The sequence below is a fragment of the Rhinolophus hipposideros genome (genome assembly GCF_964194185.1).
Source record: "Rhinolophus hipposideros genome assembly, chromosome: 23".
NCBI lineage: Eukaryota > Metazoa > Chordata > Mammalia > Chiroptera > Rhinolophidae > Rhinolophus > Rhinolophus hipposideros.
Window position 1 is genome coordinate 20,177,331 of NC_138069.1, and position 20,882 is coordinate 20,198,212.

General features: G+C 36.6%; 1 protein-coding gene across 1 annotated transcript in view; it reads right to left on the reverse strand.

Moving 5' to 3' along the window:
* The window catches only part of LARS1 (leucyl-tRNA synthetase 1), a 52,215-nt gene extending 31,333 nt beyond the window's left edge, over nucleotides 1–20,882 (reverse strand). The window contains exons 1-11 of the mRNA XM_081035487.1: nucleotides 20,713–20,882; nucleotides 10,587–10,705; nucleotides 8,675–8,762; nucleotides 8,184–8,264; nucleotides 5,858–5,992; nucleotides 4,627–4,788; nucleotides 3,935–4,047; nucleotides 3,216–3,279; nucleotides 1,698–1,765; nucleotides 1,367–1,592; nucleotides 8–95 (exon numbers count right to left, since the gene is read on the reverse strand). Coding sequence (XP_080891613.1) covers nucleotides 8–95; nucleotides 1,367–1,592; nucleotides 1,698–1,765; nucleotides 3,216–3,279; nucleotides 3,935–4,047; nucleotides 4,627–4,788; nucleotides 5,858–5,992; nucleotides 8,184–8,264; nucleotides 8,675–8,762; nucleotides 10,587–10,705; nucleotides 20,713–20,718 — 1,150 coding nt within the window. The 5' untranslated portion in view covers nucleotides 20,719–20,882. The remainder of the gene's footprint in view (nucleotides 1–7; nucleotides 96–1,366; nucleotides 1,593–1,697; nucleotides 1,766–3,215; nucleotides 3,280–3,934; nucleotides 4,048–4,626; nucleotides 4,789–5,857; nucleotides 5,993–8,183; nucleotides 8,265–8,674; nucleotides 8,763–10,586; nucleotides 10,706–20,712) is intronic.

Consider the following 20,882-nt stretch of genomic DNA (forward strand, 5'->3'; position numbering starts at 1 on the left):
CTTTTACCTTTATCCTCCTTAATGGTGAGCATTGGGAGAACATAGATGACCTTATAAGATGTCAAAGGTGCAGAAAGTGAAGCACCAAGAATTTCCTGAATAAGAGAAAGAGCAGAATAAAAGGTAAAGAAATTTTAACCATTAAAACTTGTTTAAATGTTAATTTTTAAGCCTCATGAAGCTAATCAAAAATATATGAAGTAGAACCAAACTCATTCTTTTATACCAACTAAACCAAAAATAATTGTAAATAATTATAATACCCAAATCTGCTAAGTTTGTAAGGACATTGGTACATTAATAGGCTGCTGGTGACATTGTACTCCTTGAGGAAAAACAACATAGGAATCCCTAGCAAGAGCCATGAAAACGTTCACACAACGTGGACCCAGCCATCCAATCTTAGGAATTTATCTCAAAGGAAATAAATTGTTTTTTATTTAAGAAGTCTGCCCAATGCTGTGTTAACTATATGAACAAAACGTGGAAACAGCTAAAACTTTACATAATAGAAAAATTATTTAATAAATGAGACTTCAACTAGAATGCTCTACATCCTCTTTAAATAATTAGAAAGACAAATTGAATTAAAAAGATATATGTAGTTTCTTTAAAAAAAAAAATCAGAAGCTCCAACAATACTGGACCCATGTTGTCGTATGCAACAGATTGCAACTGGCTTAACTCAGGAACGCACTGTTCAATTCCATACAATTCCTGCCCATCCCACTTTATTCATATAGATAAGCTGCTTTTACGGAATTTATAGTTGTATGAGTGACAGTTAAATATTATAACACTCTTAAAGCTATTTTTTACTTCGTACTACCCATTTTCCTTATTCTAGAATCTGCTCAAATTTTAGTAATTCATAATTTTAATAATTTAATAAATTTAATAATTTGAGCAGATTCTGGATTGGAAAGAAGCTGTATTAAGAATAATTAAAAATGTGTGTCATTAATACTGTTCCCAAAAACTTCTCAGACAGAACTCCAACATCAGAAACCAATGAGATATAAGGACTGCTTATAATGGAGAAAAACAGGAAACAGTTCAAATACCCATTACAGAGAATGGTTCAATACGTTGCAATGGAATACCTTTGCAGGAGAGTGAGTACTGACAGTGAAATAGCATAAGAGCGCCTTCTGGAGTCCTTGGAACTGTTCTTTATCTCAATTTAAGTGGTGCTTACATGAGTGTATACACATATGAAAATGCACAGAATACACTTATGATTTACACATCTGAATGTATGCATACTTCAATTAAAAAGGTTTTTGAAATGCTCTCCTTCCAAGTTTCATTGTTGAAATTTCTCTCCTAAATTTATGCACTAAAATAAAGTCTGCTCCCAACTTACCTCTCCCATTAATTCCTTAACAACAGGCACGACACCATTGTCTTTGGTAAAGCCCTGGTATGACATATTCCTGGCAGCTCTTTGGGTGCAGATGAATATATCACCATTTGCCGTCTCAAACCCGATGTACTTCATATCAGGGCGAACCCAACAGTTTGTCTGTCCAAACATGGTCTCAGGTCTGAGAGTAGCAGCTACCAAGAAGATATTTTTCCCTTTCAGGCCACTAAGAAGAAAAAAAACGATATATTTATGAAAAAAAACGCTGTAGGCTCTATCACAACTATCTGATATTCAAAAAGATGATGCAGTAACTCTTTGGCAAACCTACCTTAATTTGGATGGGTATGGCTCAAGTACTTTCAGCTTGATTAAAGTATATTCCTGAGGTCCAACACCCTAAAGAAATAAACAAAACAAAAATTTGAGGGAGAAAAAGGATTTGGATTAAACCTACTAATCTATGTGAGAGATCTGATTCAAACTTCTAAGATGAGTTCCTGCACTGTTAAAAATCACCTTCCTTCCAATGGAGACTTCCAGTGGTGTACTGATCATGTCCACAGGGAAGTCTAATGTGTGAGAAGACACCTGGGAGATGACCCTTCTGCCTATGCCACACCAGAACTAGGAAAGGAGGCCCAGACTCTACTGAGTAAGGATGGTAAGAGCTCCCTTGCTAAGAGCTCCCTTGAGAAGGGAGGACAGAAAAACAAACGTGACTTGGAGTAATCAGACAAAACATTTTTTGGCCAAAATGAGAGTTAGAGGATACTAATGCCGCAGAGCAGTCATGAGACACACACTGGACCAGGGGCAGATGATGTGCATTCCAAACCTAGCATGGACCCTTACTAATGACTTGACCCGAGGGAATCAGAATCTCTTTGAGCCTTCATTTCCTCGTCTGTAAAATAACTGTGCTGTGCCTCACACAGGACCGTCCTGAGGAACACATGAGATAATGGGGAGGAAAACACTTTGAAAAAACTATAATATACTATTGAAATTTAGGGTATTGCTACCATTGACTCTATTAAAATTTAATATCAGTAAACGGAGCCTTCTGAAGTCTCTCAAATTTTTCAAAATTTTGATTAACTCTCACTTCTTTCAGACAAGTTACATCATAATTGAAAGCTGATTTTGAAAAGTAGTCACTAGACTACAAATGTGTTCAAAGGTGGTAGCAAAGAATGACACACTTATTGGGACTCCTAAATTCAGATCCTGGCGTTGTTGCTGGTTTATGTGCCAAGGCTTTAGGCAAATCACTTACCCCTGCTTCCCTTAAGTATCACAAGGAATAATGTCCCTAACATGTCCTACAGGAAGGTAGAGTGAACTGATATCAAACATGGCTAAAAGAACCTTGGAAATAAGCAAGTAGGCACATAATCGAAGCAAGTATAAATGGATCTGCTTATATCGTTAGCCACGTATCTAGTTACCTTTCCCATGCTATCTTGTTCGAGCAATGCATTTTCCAGGCAGTTCCCCTCAAACATTAGCATGCATGTGAATCATGCTGAGAGCTTGTTAAAGGACAGATTCCTGGGCCCCACCCCCAGAGCTTCTCATTCAGCAATTTTGGGGTGAGGCTCAAAACTGGGCTTTCTATCACAAGCTGTTGCAGCTGGTCTAGGACCACTTTTAAAATAGCAAGATCCTAGACAAGGTATAGGGCCCTATACTAACTTTCTGCCTCCCGCTTCAGAGCCACCAGAGTATCACAACTACACACTTCAGTACTGGAATAACGTTATTTTTTAGGCTCTGGTCTATTTGTTAAACTCTATGGACACACAAAGAATATTAACAACAGTTACTGTAAGTCACAAATAATTACCTCTCCAGTTTGTCTATCATGATCCATGCAAGGCTGTCCATCTTTGGGAGAATAAATGGTATACCTAAAAAATAAATGCGACTAACATTATTGTAAACTACAAGTTTTAACTTAACATATCTGCCAGTGTTGTTCCTAACATCTTACAATATTTCTTCTAATTAAACTTCTAACTGAGCAAATGTCTACATCCATTATTTATGCTTTTATAGGCAGTTCTGTTGCCAACCTAGTTATTTCATGAAAGCCTCCTGCCTTCATCAAAGGTGATTACTACTGAAAAATATGCACTGATCTTGGCTTTGTGGTATAAAACAAAAGATTATAAAATATAAATTTACTCATGAAATGCAAATAGCTTTTAATTAATCCACATAATCAAGGAGGAATCTTCAACAATTTATAGAACAAAAGAATAAACTAAAGAACAAATAGAATGACTGTTTTTCTACTTGGCTAGGAATACCAAAGAGAATCTTTAGTGAGATCATAAAAGACAACACTCTTATTCTCCTTGGTTCTATTTGTCATAAGCACTAAGCAGCTCAGAGAAATTAAGACACTGGCAAGACCAACAGGAAAGCAAAGAATACAAGAGAACAAAAAGAAAAAACTAAAAAGAGAAAAGATAATAGAAAAAAGTAGGCTATGGGGCACTGAATTACAATGCAGGTATTACATCATTTTTGCTTTTTTATATTGAGGGACAACAAACTCACCGCTTCCCAAATTTAATTCTGTTTCTTTCTCTTAATGTTAAAAACTGCCACCTGACAAACGAATCATAGTAAGGATTAACATCAGTGGTGATGAAGGAACGACGCCAGTCTATCTATAGAAGAAGAAAAGAAAAGGTAATTTTTGAGAATTCTGGAGTCTCTACGAATAATAAGCATTCCCATGAATCAATTATTTCCTCTTCTACTCTTTATTTTACAACTAAGAATTATGACAAATATTAAAAGAAAAACAAAATTTTTCAAGTTCCACCTATTAAATATGTAATCACAATTGTTTCATTATTTGTGTTTACTATGTATTTTAAGTATACACATTTATATATTGGACATATAGGAATTGTAATAAATTTAAAAGGAACACTTATATGATACCTTTATTTATTTCTAAATATTCAAGTTAAACTTTGGTTTCTTCATATTCTTTGAATAGAATTCCCTTCTATTAATTGCTAAGGTATTGATATACATTCCAACAGAATAAATATTTAAGTACTTCATTGGTTACATCGAGGCCCACTAGGTTCTACCCTGACAATAACAGCACCAATTCATTAGTAGAATTCAAGTGGAATATATGATTCTAAATTAAGAGGAAGTCCAAATCTCATAATCACATGAATATAGAAATGCATTCTTCATATTTTCTTAAATTATGGGAATGATAGGCATACCTTCAAGCCCATTCTCTTCAGATCCTGAATAGCCAGTGGTGGGAAATAATCGAGCCAATGTTCTGCTTCAGAAAATTTGACTATCTCTTCATCAGACATACCAAGCGATTCCATAATGCCCCACTGGTATTTAGAAGACGCAGCTTTAGCAGCAGCTTTACTCTGAAAATAACCGGCAAAAATAAACACCATCAAAGAATAACCCACAACTTGTTAACAAATTCCAGGACCACAATGACTAAGTGAATAATCCCATTTGGTAATTTTTTCAAATTCCAAAACAATGCTGTTGGTGTGTTAGAACACTGCAGGATTTAGACAGACTATTTTGCCTGCCGAACTGTGCAGTTTGATACTCAGCAGGACACTCATGTCAAGGATAACTACTAAATGGGGAGAACCCTGAAGAACTAGCAACACAAAGATAAAAGATCTCAGCACCAAACCTTCTCTATTTCCTTACTCCCAATATTACATGCATCTTTTTTAGTTAGGATAGCTTCTCTCATCTCATTAGGTTCCTCATTTTCCGTTCTTTACCAATATCAAAAAGGCAACCAAATGCCAGGGGTTGGAGGCAGACAAAGGGGTTAAACTACAAAAGGCAGGAAAAGAAATTTTGGAGGTTATGGAACTATCCGAATGGTACTGTAGTAGAAACATGACTCCATGTATTTGTCAAACCAACACAACTATACACCACAAAGAGTGAATTTTAAAAAAGAAATCAACCAGTATGTTGGAGGAACCCAAGATGGAATGCAGAGCATGAGAAATGTATCTAACTGTATTATAAATATGTAAGTATGACATAACCACACTGAAGGGAGTGGGCAAGAAAGGAGCTTTGGAAGTAGCTTTGGAAAACTGAGTATTGACTAAAAGACAAAAAGAACTATATACAAACAGTGTCTTTTAGTTAGTAAAATTGTTTCTCACAAGGGTATAGGTTAGCAATTCTGAAACTACTAGTACACTAGGACTGAACAAAAACATAAATATACTATAAATAATGAGAGTCAGGTTTCTCACTGTTAGAGAAAAAACTCACAAATAAGCAAAGAGAGAATGCTAGAATGAATCCCATGGTGCTAAAATGGAGCCAGGGATGTTGTGAACTTTTAAAAATACATATATATATATACACTATGCTAGACTTGGAATGCACATATAAGTCAGAAAAACATAAGTATAAAATTTCAACCAAAATAAGTATCGTCAACCACCAAACCTTTTTTCCTTTGGCTTTATCCTTAATTATTATATCTTCTATTTTAACATTAACTTCTTCCTCTTCCTCTTCCTCTGGAAAATCAGGGGGGCAACCATATAGCTCTATTTCTCTTTTCAACTTATCAGCACATGCCTATAACAAGCACAACATTAGGACAGTGAAGTTCAAAATTCAAGGTAGAAGCAATCTGAGTTTTTTATTGCTTCTATGACCAACAAAATTGACTCCTGAAATTTTTGCACTACATCTATACATAAGTGGATCATTATAGAAAACCTAAATGATACAAATCATGTACCCCAAAATTCACTAGTTTATACATTAGTATTTTACTTCATTTACTCAGTAAGCATTTATTTAACACCCAGAGGATTCAATGAAGCATACTGGATGTTAGGCATTACAACTACAAAAATATATAAGATACAACGTGCTATCATTTTCAATAACAACATTTAAATAGCATTTCTCAATTTAATAATTAATGTCACATATACTCTATTAGTTATCATCACAAGCCTGCTAGGTAGATAGGACAGGTCAGAAAACAGATAGAACTAAGAAAACAGACACAGAGATACAGTGATTTATCCAAGTTTGTAACACTAGTAAGCTGCAAAACTAACACATGAACCTGGGCTTGCCAACCCAACTCTTCTCAATTATACCATAATGAGTACACTGTCAAAAGCAAAGGATGACACCAAGTAGGCAGTATTAAAGTTATGAGAAAAATACAAATAAAGAATTGTGAAATTTAAAAAGGGAGTAGACTCTTCTAGAAGAATTTCAGTTAATAAATGAGGAAAAGAATGACATCATTTGGGCAGCAGGATGGCTCAGTTGGTTAGAGAGTGAGCTCTCAACAAGGTTGCTGGTTCAATTCCCCATGGGATGGTGGGTGGGCTGTGCCCCCTGCAACTAAAGATTGAAAACGGCGACTGGACTTGGAGCTGAGCTACGCCCTCTACAACTAGATTGAAGGACAACAACTTGGAGCTCATGGGCCCTGGAAAAACACACTGTTCCCCAATTTAAAAAATTTTTTTTAATTTTAAAAAAAATGATGCTGCAATTACTGGATTATTGGGTAACCAGATATTGAGAGGCTCTTGAAGTATCATCCTACAGATTACTTTTTAATTAAAAAAGGGGAAAATCACCTTTAGAATGAAAAAAATCTGACAGGTATGAACTTAATATCGCCAAAGTGGGACAAATTGCTATTATATGCCTTCTGAGGTGATACAACGACTTACCGGTGTAGTATTCTTGTCAAAACATTTAACCCAAATCTAATCACGAAGAACCAATCAGAAAATTCAGATTATAGAATGTTCTATAAAATAACTGGCCTAGATTCTTCAAAGATATTGATGCTGTGACAAACTAAAGAGCATTGATAATGAAATGCAATGCGTGATCCACAAAATAAAAGGGAAAAGACAGCCAGAAAGGCCGTTTTGAGACAGCTAGAGACATTCAACTATAGACAACATCAAGATGATATCATATCAATGTTAAAATTCTCAGAGGGGATAATGATAGTGTGATGATGTAAAATGCCCTTATTCTCAGAAGATACATGCTGAAGTATTTAGGGATGACATGTCCTGATGTTTGCAACTTACTTTCAAAAAAATTCATACAAAAAAGCAAGAAAAAAAGCATGCATATATTGTATGTGTGTTGAGAGACGCAACTAAAGTAATCATGGCAAGTGTTCATACTTGGTAACTCTAAGTGACGGGTGTAATGGGTGTTCACTGTACTATTCTTTCACCTTTTCTTAAGTTTGACATTTTTCAAAATAAAAGGTTGAAGAATAAAAAGAAATGTGAGTTAAATTTCCCAACACTATAACATTTAGGGAATCCTTTCAATGCTAGTTTTCTGGTCCATTCTTCATTGAGAATTATTTCTAATACAAATTTATGCCAAATGAAGATATTTGCAAAAAAGATCAAAATAGGGTACAAGTGTTTTTTTACTACTTTATGCCAACATCCCATATATGTCGTGAATGCTCAAAACACTGCACTATTTACTTGTTAGTAGATATTATCTAATTCTAAAACAGAAATATGAATATATAAGATAACCAAAAGATATCAAAACTACTTACAAATCACTGAAACCTCAATGTGTGCCCTTTATTTAAGCACCTTTTCGAATTTTGTTCAATTTAATTTTCACTGAAACAAATTCAAGTCATTTTAAAAACACTTCAGTATTTGAAAATCCCATTTTAAGCTCTTGAACTAGATATTTCTGTTTGTTCTAAGCTAAAAAGAGTAGAAACTAATCCCAAAAGCAATCTTACCTTAATAGGCATTCCAGTACAGTGTAAACCAAAGGGAAACAGACAAATTTTTCCTTTCAATCTCTGATACCCTACTGCAAACTACAGAAAGAAAATTAAGTTTAAATTACAAATTTAAATGCTACGCAAACAGAAATTGCTTACTTTTGACAAAAAACATCAGTATGCCTCTTCACATCCTCCTTTAAAACACCAGCTAGGTTTTACAGTCACTGCAAAATTCTAATCCGCTATCCTTTTTCAGTTGTCTTTTCACCAACCTAGGAATTACTTATGAACATACATACCTAGATCCCTGCATGTATAAACACCCAGCAAATACAAAATATAAAAATTAAATTACTTAAATGTAAAAATTATGCTTAAAATTATAATTTTAGGAATTCCAAGTTCCTTTAACAGGAACCAAATTAGATACCATTTCTTTTCTTCAAAATAGTATTTATTAAAGACCCTCTATCCCATCATATTAAATATAAAGGAAGCTTTACCTCACATTTGGATAAAGAATACGTGTGTCCCAAATGAAGGCGCCCATTCATATACGGATACGGGAAAGTTACAAAGTATTTGCCCTTGCTGCAAAATAATCATGTGAAAAAGAAAGTACAGAAAAGAAAACGTTAAATTCCTTTTACAGTGAGGAGGTAGGCTAAAGGGAACGCTTTCTATAAATAACTGGTTTAACTTTAGTTATTTAAAAGATATTTAAAATAAAATTTATAAATCCAGAAATTAAAAGCTTTCTAAAATTGAAACTTACTTTTGAAAGAGTAAGACATTTATAGGTGGTTATTAAAAAATAAATTCACTTGTTCAACGTAAGCTAAAATATTTAAATTAGCTTTAAATAAAACATTTAAAGCTAATATACTAAAAACTAAATTTTTAAAACTGTTAGGGATCTGAATAAATGTAATGTTTTACTGATTAAATGAGACATGTTTTCACTAGATACATATATAAAGCAATTCAAAGTTCCTCAGGTAAACTAAAACACGATATGTTGTACATTCATTTAAAATAAAGCAGTTTATGTTATATTCTTCTTTTAATCAAGTGTGTGTCTAACAGACACACATAAGTTAAGACACAGAATAAAATGAACACCTGTAAACCCACTGAAGCTACTACCTGTGTGACCCTCCCCACTCTCCCACCGGAGATAACCATTATCTTGAAATTTACTTTTGTCATTCTAGGTTTTTGAACAAGTGACGCCTATGTCACTTAAACAACGTATCATTTAGTTTTCCTCACTTGTGAGCTGTATAAAAAACGGTGTTATTTCAGACTTCTGCAATTGCTTTTTTCCACCCAACATTTCTAAGTTTCTTCAGCATTGCTGCACATAGCTGTACTTCATTTTCTTTCACTGAACAGAGAAGACTTTTCAGTTCACTCTGGATTACTTTAAATTACCTTAAAGTGGACCAAAATTCTAGAACCAAATAGAAGCTTCAAATCATAAAGTATAACACCAGAGACTTTATGTTACAGCAAACTCTTTTTTTCTTTAAAAAGAAAAACGTCCAAGTGTAGGTTAGTAGCAAAGAAGATAGACTTTGGAATCTGAAAGTCTTGAAAAGAATTCCAGGCCTGTTGTGTTTCCTAACTGTGCAACCCTGAGTTGGTTACTAGGCCTCTCTGTGTCTCAGTATCGTCATCTAGAAATAGGGATAAAAACATTACTAACTTCAAAGGGTTATTAAGATTAAATGAGAATATGCAGTAGAAAATGGCATATCTCGTACTGCTTTGGCATACTGAACAGTAAGTTCAGTATTAGCTACTGTTATTGTTATTGTCATCGATGTATTTTCTCAATTCTAAAAAGCACAGTTTTCTACATTGTACCACATCTGAAACTGAGATGCATCTTATAATTGATACATATATTTCTTGTGGTACTGTTTTGAAGCACTTACTTTGTTTTTGTTTTTCCCCAATATCATATCACTGTCTAGGGTTTGTCTTTTAATCGATGATTCTTAACATTGAGGCAATGTAGTATTTATTTATGAAATAAGATCTTCAAATACAGAAACCCTTCAAAATTTATATTTTGTATTTGTGAAGATAATTATTACTACAATATGAATCTCTCTAATAGGATTTCTTTTTATCAGTCAGCAAAGATAAAACTTCAAAACATCCTCTTTTGCCTGAATATGAAAAATACTAGTTTTTTAAAAAATCTTTATGTAGAAAAAAATCCTTTAAGAATGCGTAAGAAATAAGATTCTAATTGTAAATGCAGAAAGTGGAAGTCACCTCCTTCAGCCCATTTCAGACATTCTAAACACACTCTGCCTCATCTTTTCCACAATGCAGTTTCTGTACTAAAAGCGAAATCATTTTAGAAACACAATGTATACGAGAACTTCACAAACTATTACCCACCTAGTCTGCTTCTCTAAATCAGATGCATTGACCTCAAACACTTTCTCAGTATCCCATTTCTGTTGGATTTCTCTCTCAATCTTCTTCAAAAAGTCCACTTTGGCTGTTCCTTTTCTTTCCTATTAGACACAAAAGAGTTGCTTAAAAAAAGGGGAAAAAAACTGGGTTCACACACAAGTGAGCAGTTTACTGATCAATTTTTTCCATGGTTATCTTGAAATTTAAATGAACAAGATTAAACATCAGGCATATCACTACCTGTACACTTCAAATCTCAAAGAAATGGTTAAAGAATTATTTAAATATACTATGTTTCCCAGAAAATAAGACCTAGCCGGTCTTATTTAAGATCAGCTCTAATACATCATTTGGAGCAAAAATTAATGCAAGACTCAGTACTATATTATATTAGACCCAATCTTTTTTTTTAATTAAAGTTTATTGTAGTGACAATTGTTAGTAAAGTTACATAGATTTCAGGTGTACAATTCTGTATTACATCATCTATAAATCACATTATGTGTTCACTACCCAGAGTCAGTTCTCCTTCCATCACCATATATTTGAACCCTTTACCCTCAGTTACTACCCCCTCCCTGCACCTTACACTCTGATAACCACTAAACTATTGTCTGTGTCTATGAGTTTTTGTTTCTCATCTGCTTGTCTTATTCTTTTGTTGTTTTTGGTTTATACACCATATATCAGTGAAATCATACGGTTCTCTGCTTTTTCAGTCTGACTTGTTTCGCTTAGCATTATACATACTCTCAAGATCCATCCATGTTGTCACAAATGGTCCTATTTCATCTTTTCTTACCCCCAAATAGTATTCCATTGTGTATATATACCACAACTTCTTTATCCATTCATCTATCGAAGGACATTTTGGTTGTTTCCATGTCTTGGCCACCGTAAATAAAGCTGCAATAAACATTGGAGCACACTTGCCTTTATGTTTTTTGGTAGATACCCAGGAGAGGGATTGCTGAGTCATATGGTAATTCTATTCTTAATTTTTTGAGGAACCTCCACACTGCCTTCCATAGCGGCTGCACCAGTCTGCATTCCCACCAACAGTGTATGAGGGTTCCTTTTGTTCCACAGCCTCTCCAACACTTGTTACTATCTGTCTTGTCAATGATAGCCATTCTAACTGGGGTGAGGTGATATCTCATTGTGGTTTTTATTTGCATTTCTCTGATGATTAGTGAGGTTGAGCATTTTTTCATGTCTATTTGCCATTTGTATGTCCTCTTTGGAGAAATGTCTCTTCAGATCCTCTGCCCATTTTTCAATTGGGTTATTTTTTTTCTTGTTGAGTTGCATGACTTCCTTGTATATTTTGGATACTAATCCCTTAACAAAGGCAGTTTGCAAAAATCTTCTCCCATTCAGTTGGTTGCCTCTTCATTTTGTCGATGGTTTCTTTGGCTGTGTAGAAGCTTTTAAGTTTGATATAGTCCTATTCATTTATTTTAGCCTTTAGCTCCCTTGCCTTTGGAGTCAAACTCATAAAATGCTCTTTGAACCCAAGGTCCATAAGTTTAGTACCTATGTTTTCTTCTATGCAGTTTATTGTTTCAGGTCTTATGCTTATGTCTTTGTTCCATTTTGAATTAATTTTGGTACATGGTGACAGACAGCAATCCAGTTTCATTCTTTTGCATGTGGCTTTCCAATTCTGCCAGCACCATTTATTGAAGAGGCCGTCTTTTCTCCACTGTATATTTTTTGCTTCTTTGTCAAAACTTATCTGTCCATATTTATGTGGTTTTATTTCTGGGTTCTCAATTCTATTCCATTGGTCTATGTGTCTGTTTTTCTGCCAATACCACGCTGTTTTATTTTAGCCCTGTAGTACAAGCTAAAGTCAGGGAGTGTGATACCTCTAGCATTGTTCTTTTTTCTTAAGATTGCTTTGTCTATTCCGGGTTTTTTGTGGTTCCAAACAAATCTGATGGTTTTTTGTTCTATTTCTTTGAAAAATGCCATTGGGATTTTGATGGGGATCGCATTAAATCTGTATATTGCTTTGGGTAATATGGCCATTTTAACTATGTTGATTCTTCCAATCCATGAGCACGGAATGTCTTTCCATTTCTTTGTATCTTCTTCAATTTCTTTTAAAAATGTCTTATAGTTTTCAGCATATAGGTCTTTCACATCCTTGGTTAAGTTTATTCCTAGGTATTTTATTCTTTTTGCTGCAATTGCAAAAGGAATTGTTTTCTTTTAAAATTTCTTTTTCTGAGATTTCATTGTTAGTATATAGGAATGCAACGGACTTTTGTACGTTGATTTTGTAGCCGGCAACATTACTGTATTCGTTGACTGTTTCTAACAACTTTTTGGTGGAGTCTTTAGGGTTTTTCTATATATAGCATCATGTCATCTGCAGAGTGACAATTTAACTTCTTCATTCCCAATTTGGATGCCTTTTCTTTCTCTTGCCTGATTGCTCTGGTGAGGACTTCCAACACTATGTTGAAAAGCAGAGGTGATAGGGGACAGCCCTGTTGTGTTCCTGAACGTAGAACAAAGGGCTTCAGTTTTTCACCGTTAATTATGAGATTAGTTGAGGGTTTGTCATATGTGGCCTTTATTATGTTATGGTATTTTCCTTCTATACCTATTTTATTAGGTGTTTTAATCATAAATGGATGTTGTATCTTGTCAAACGCTTTTTCTGCATCAATTGATATAATCATGTGATTTTTGTCCTTTTTTTTGTTTATGTGATGTATCACATACATGGATTTGCGTATGTTGAACCATCCTTGTGCCCCTGAGATAAACCCCACTTGGTCGTGATGAATAATTCTTTTAATGTATTGCTGCATTCGATTTGCTAGAATTTTGTTTAGGATTTTTGCATCTGTATTCATCAGAGATATTGGTCTGTATTATTCTTTTTTTGTGTTATCCTTACCACATTTTGATATCAGGGTAATGTTGGCCTCATAAAATGAGTTAGGGAGTACTGTTTCTTCTTCAATTTTTTTGGAAGAGCTTGAGCAGGACTGGTATTATAGTAAATTAGACCGGGTCTTATGTTAATTTTTGGTCCAAAAGACACATTAGAGCTGATTGTCCTGCTAGGTCTTATTTCCGGGAAACAACGTATAAAAAGCTTTGTAATATTTTTTAAATTAGATACTACAATGTAACAATGTGGTCAAATGTTCCTATTTAGTTAAAAATCCATCAGTACTTAGTAAAGAATAAGATGGAGCAGTGTCTGCTTGCCAAGCTACCATAAGGGGGACATTCAGCCGTAGAGTCTGCGTGCTTTTTTTTCAAGGATGCTAATAAAGAACATCTCCGAAATGGTTAACAGACTATTAATACGAAATTAAAGTGAAACAAAATGACAAGCATGTCTCTAGTATATTGGATGTACCTGGCAACATTTTTATCATCCCTTAAGCCACCCTTGGATGAAAGCCAAAAACATGCATGATCACTCTAATTGGAAAAAAAAGGGTTAGAGCCTCATTCTCAGTGTGTGACTCTGTGAAAAAAAAATGAGATGCTAATAGCAAGAGTGCTGAAAGTGGAGTGGAACACAGCACTTCGGGAAAAGGCAAGTGTGAAGCAGGATACCAATGGACCATGCCCGAGTCTAATTGTTTTGAAAACTTAATTATTAGTTTCTAGAATTTTATTTTCTGGTATAAAACTATCTGAATCGAAATTAGATTTCCTCCCCTTCTTACCTGCTAACATTTCCAGAGTCTGCAGCATTTTCAAATGAGAAAATACCTGGGTTCTACTCTTATTTGTATAACCTACCAGACAGGTGACCAGGCCAAATCACTTAACCTCTGGATCTCAATCTCCTTTAATTGTGCCTTTCTCTGACCCTACTACTCAATACGTTAAAAAAACGCTTTCTATTCACATCACAGATACACGGAATTCTTAGCTATTTTTTTTAAATGGTTACACAAATTTGTAGTATTATACAAACTGGAATTCTGTGCAATATAAAAAAAAACTTAAACACTATTTATCCGTTAACTATCTCTTAAGGGTATCTTGTGTAATATGTAATAATAAAAACTAATAGTATTAAAATTGAGTAAGATTCAGTACAAATCTACCATAAATTTGTCAACTCTGTTTTACTATTTTCAATTTTTAATATTTAAATCAAAGAATAGTTTACTATTCTATTTTATTTTTTAACCAAGTATAAGAAAAGACAAGCAACAGAAAGTTCTATGAAATGTCAGGTTACAAAGAGGAGATAAAATGATGGATTAAAAAAACTTTGTCACAAAGGCAAAAAGGAAATGAGAAAAAACTCAATCATTTGAAATGTCATGGGTATAACAAGTTTCCCTAGGAACCAAAGGACACTGGGGAAAAACATTTTTTTTCATTTCTAGAAATCCTGACCAGATCATAATTGCTGCCAGTAAAAATCATATCAAAACACAAACCTGATGAAGGTGATCCCCCTTCCGAGGTTCTCTACTGCTCTCAGGATAAAGTCCACACTCTTCAATCTGGCATTCAAGGCCCTTCTCATCTCACCTTGCCAGGCCCCTCCCTTCCTCCTTCTCCATGCCAAGGTCCCTCTCTCACCACTGAGCCTGTGTTCAGACTGTTCTCTCTGCCCTCATACTCCACCAATCTCTTTAACGGGCTAGCTCATCCTTCAGGTCTCTGCGAATCACCTGCCTTGATTCCTCAAGAGTTCACGAGATGTCACTCTTCCTCTATTCTTGTTAGTATTTCCCCTATGAAAGCGCTCATCACATAGTGATGGCACTATCCGTCCATCTTCCCCACAGGACTGTGTGTTCCTAGTGGGGACTCTACCTTGCTTCTCATTATATCCTCAAACATCTATCTTACAGCAAGTTCTCCTTAAATACTTGGCAAATAGTTACAGATTTTAAAAGAGAAGCGATTAACACAATGCCTGCTTTTGCACACTGCGGCTTAAAAAGAATAACATGGACTAGGAACTGGGTTGCATATTTCAATAAAGGAGCTAAGCAATTTGGCCTCTTTCCCAAGTATTTCCATAAAACTGTGCTTGCATAAGGCATTTCCTTTTCCAAGAAAAAATAAGGCCCTGCATCTGCTCACTCCTTTGCATTCCTGCTACCAACCATCTTCTTTTAGACCCTCAGCTCCTTTGCCCCTTCTGAATGCGAAACCCTCTTCTTAACAAGTAACCTGCCTCCAGTCTCTCTGTTCCAATATATGCTGACCCCTGACTTCAATTCTAATAGACAAGGACTACCTACCACTTAAAAATGAGCTAGGGAAGAGAAGGCAGATCGCCAATGCAATATCTGTTCCTTCCCTTTCTTGCCCAGCAACAAAAGCCCAGTGTTACTTATGGAGGTGTAGTGTAGCAGACGTGGTTATGTTTCCAGATGAATTCACAGTTAGATTGGAGCTATGTGACTGGGTACTGGCAAAGAAGTTTTGAGCAGAAGAAAGTAAGTCACTTCGACCTGGCCCTCAAAACAACCTGTACAATGAACTCCTAATAGGCAACTTTACTTGCAGGTAGAGTAGGCACAGTGCCCAGGGTCCACATACTTTTAGGGGCTCACAAAAATATTTTATTTTAAAATCAGAAGCAAAAAAAGAGACGCTTAGGTTGAAGGAAAAAATTAATTAGTATATAATGTTAATGTATTTGTCTTCATACCAACATAGTTGGAAAATATAATTTTTAAATATTTTTCTTAGAGGAAGGGGCCCAAGAAGGCAAAAGTATCTAGGGTCTCATGACACCTACATGTACCTCCCACCCTAGGGTCATGGGACATAGGAAATCCCATTGTGTTGTCATCACCTCAGTACCAAATACAATGCCACAGATACAGAAGTTACATGACAAACATTTCTTGCTTAAAAATGACCATGTCATCCACTTTAAAGAACATGAAAGCAATCACTGTCACAAATTACTTAGAACAATGTGTTTCTTTTCACTGTACTGACCAGAAAAGCTCTTGAGGTTTTTGTTTCTCAGAAAAAACTTGTTCCTCAAAACCTCAAAGGTTGATTGTAATGTAATCTGATATTGGCCCCGGCACCAACTTGTTGTATAACCTTGAGCAAGTCATTTGACCGAATCCTCCATTTCTTCATTGGTTGTTCAACTAGACAATTGGTTATTTAAACTAGTGAGAGGTTATTTAACTAGATTAGAGTTCCTAAACATTGGTCCTATTGACATTTTGGGCCAAAATCCTTGTTTTCAGGCGCTGTCCTGTGCACTGTAGGATGTTTACGGGCATCCCTGGCTTCTAGGTGCTAGATGCTTCTAGGTGCTAGATGCCGGTAGCACCCCCTCCCAACTGGGACAATCAAAGGAGTCTCCAGACCAAATGTTTTCTGGGGACAAACCCCAGTAAAGAACCACTGAACTTGATAATAAACGTTTTCATATATTGATAGTATTCTACAGTTCTTAACACACTTATGAACATTAACTTATTTGATCTTAATAACAATCCTAATAAGTGGGCAGATCAGCGATTATTATTTCAAAGACATAAATCTAAAGCTCAGAAATCATTATGCCAGTAAATGGTCAAGCTGGACAAAAACCCTCATCTTCTGACTTCTATGTTTGCCTTCCCTTGGTGCTTAGGCCATATCTTAGTTCCACCGCTTACTAGCTATAGAACCCCGGACAAGTTCCTAATCTCCTAAAGCCTCCATTTCTCTGTCTATAAAACGAGGATAATAATTACACATACCTGGCATCACTATGAGGATTAAAAGATATAATACTCATGAAGGACTCAGCCTAGTGTGGAACCTACGGTAAACGTTCAATAATGTTAACCATTACCACACACAGACACCTAAACATCATGTGCTTTTTAGTGGGTGTGAAAATGGCACTACAGTTATGTTTTAAGAAAACTTATCATTCTATTTAAAAAAAAACAAAAAACCTTTACTAAAATATGGATGGCGAAATGATACAATGCCTGAAATTTGCTTTAAATCCTGAGGGGTGTAAAGGGAGGGTCCGGGTGAGGTATACATGAAACAAGACTGGCCACGAGCTTCAATTACTGAAGTTGAGTGATGGGCACACTGAAGTACATAATAGTGTTATCTCTACTTTGTTCACTATTTTTAAATTTTCCAAATAAAAAACTTGAAAACATACATTTTTTTTAAGTTGGCAACTATCATTATTATATCACATCTTTTATACCACCTAAAAGATTGATATATAACTCAAAGGGATTAAAACTGTCAAAGCTCTGTAAAATAAATATTCCTATGATATGAAGAAAAGTATATTGTTTGCTCTTTACAAATTCTAAGATAAAAACTAATGTTCTATCCATACTATCCCATGTTTGTTGTCTTACACACTTTAATATTGGTAAGGTTTCCTTTGGAAAAAGAAAACTTTCCCAGTGGGAGGGTATTTGTAAAAGACATTCCCCAATTAGTTTACAACCGGAAATAGTATAATGATTAAGAGAATGGGCTCCAGAATGGGACCAAATCAACTTATAGACACGTATAACTTAAAAGGAAGGGGAAAAAATGTATTAAGGTCTTCTAAATTGAAAAGCCCTTCAATCCCAACTAAAACAAAGGACCTGCAAATTCCACACCAGCTATGGATACCACAAAAGTGGGATGGGGTTGGTGGTGAGGCAGTTAGCAGTTTGGAACAAAGGAAAAAGCACCGGACCAAGAATGAGAAGGCCTCGGTTTTCCTGAAAGGCAGTACAGCATAGTGACTGAGAAGGATTCAGTCTATTGTAATCCACTTCCACGAGGTATTAGCTATCGGAACTTGGGACTAAGCATAGGTTTCTTAATATGTAAACTGCAAATAGTAAGTGTCTACCTCTAATAGATTATTGTGAGGATTCAATGAGCTAATGCAAATAAAACACTAAACACAAAGCACAACATAAGAAATGTTAGTAATTGACATTATTGGTCTTAACTCTGCTAGAATTCCAACTCCAATAATTCTTCAAGCCCATTGAGACCTATTGATCCTGACCCCTTTGCACTAATCCTTAGACCCTTCCCACCCCATGTCTTTACTTCCATCCCTTATGTCCATCTGCATAATCACTCCTTTGCCCTTGCCTGCATCATTCTTGCTTGGGAATCTCCAACTCTCCTTTCCATCTGCTCTGCTCCTTCACCCCAGCAGCTGAAAGTGGCAGAAGATAAACACTCAACCATGCTGACTAGTCTGAATGTAAATTTATGATCGCTAACATCAAGTGACGCCCAGCAATACTACTATTTTCTGAAATCCAGTTAGTTACTCCTTCTTCTAGACCAGTGTTTCTCAAATTTCAATATGTATACTGTCCAATACAATAGCCATTAGCCACATGTGACTATTTAGTTTTAAAATTACATTGAAATTCAGTCCTTCAATTGCTCTAGCCTCAAATGATCAATAGCCACGTGTGGCTAGTGGTTACCAAATTAGACCATGGAAATATAGAACATTTGCATCACTACAGAAAGTTCTACTGACAGCAATGGCCTAGACAATTGTCTCTCATTCCTTCTCCTCCCTCTTCAAACCTCCAACACTTCCTTTCCCATCATTATTTTTAACTGATAATCTTCGTTCCTAAAGCAATGAGAAAACAGAAGTGGACAGAATGTTTCCACAGCTTCCCTCATCACATCTACCTACCTACATGCATTTGTACCCGTATGTTCGGCCTTCTGTCCTGTTCCTATAGGTGAGTCTGGTCCTATTTAACCTGTCACTGATGCACTTACCTCATCCCACGTATTCTATTCAGGAACATCACCCCCCTGCAATCATCTCTCTTGTGCATCAATTTCCCCTTTCTACCGGATAATTTGCATGAGCATACAAGCATTGTATAATTTCTCATCTTTAACAAGAAAACCTCTCTATTGAGCTTCATCTATTATCCCATTCCTCTGCTTTCCTTTATAGAATTCCTCAAGACTTGTCCATACTCATTATCTCCAGTCCTTCTCTTCCATTCTTTCTTGAACCTACTCTTTAATCAGCAACCGACAAGGCCTTATATGACCAACCCCCACCACACACGACCACCACCACCGTCACCACCACCACTGTCACCACCACCACCACCACCGTCACCAGCACCACCGTCACCAGCACCAGCACCACCACCACCACCACCGTCACCACCACCACCACCGTCACCACCACCACCACCACTGTCACCACCACCAGCACCACCGTCACCAGCACCACCGTCACCACCACCACCACCGTCACCACCACCACCACCGTCACCAGCACCACCGTCACCAGCACCAGCACCAGCACCACCACCACCGTCACCACCACCACCGTCACCACCACCACCACCACCGTCACCACCACCACCGTCACCACCACCACCGTCACCACCACCACCGTGTCACCACCACCACCGTCACCACCACCACCACCACCGTCACCACCACCATCATCATCACCATCATCTCCCCCTGGATCACTGTCGTTTGGACATACAACCCTCCTTGCTTTTCACTCACACTGTTGCCTCTGCCTGCAAATCTTTTCCTCCATATATGTACTTGCATGTCTTGCTTCCTACCTTTTTGCCACATTGCCACCTTCTCAACAAAGCCCTTCTTGATCAACTTTTTAAAATTGCAACCCTACCATCCAACACTCCCTCGTCCCCCTTCCTGCTCTATTTTTTTCTTTAGCACTTATCAGCACCCGACATGTTTTACTGTATATTTTAGTACGTAGCCCACACACACGTAAATACCATGAATGCAGAGTTTGCTTGTTTTACCGGGATACGTTCAGTTTTTTGTTGAAAGGAGGATTCAATGTTACACACTCTTCTCTCTCCAAATCGGTTTTGGAAACTTCCGTTAAGTAACACACATGACATTAAACAGTCTGCAAAGTGAAAGACATCAGTTCCTGGCTCATCGGGTAGCAAAAAAAGACACATCCATCCTCACAATAGCCACCCCTAAGCGTGGGGGGGGGCAAAGCTGCTCCTTTCTTTAGAAAATTACTTTTCCCTTCAGGGCAGCGGCTACCACATGGAGCCTCCAGATTCTGGTAAAAAACACACAGACCAGTCCGGCCGAGCGGACTCTTCCCACCAAAACTTACCGCCATGGCGCCCCCAAGCCGACTGAGCAAACCCACGAGAGTGACCTCGACGATCCCCCCCGCAAAGGAGTGGTTACAACTTTTCCCCTCCCTTTCGGGGTACCCAGGCCTCCCACGACACTAAAGCACACACTTCACGTCTGATGAGGCTCACTACTACCGCCGGGTGC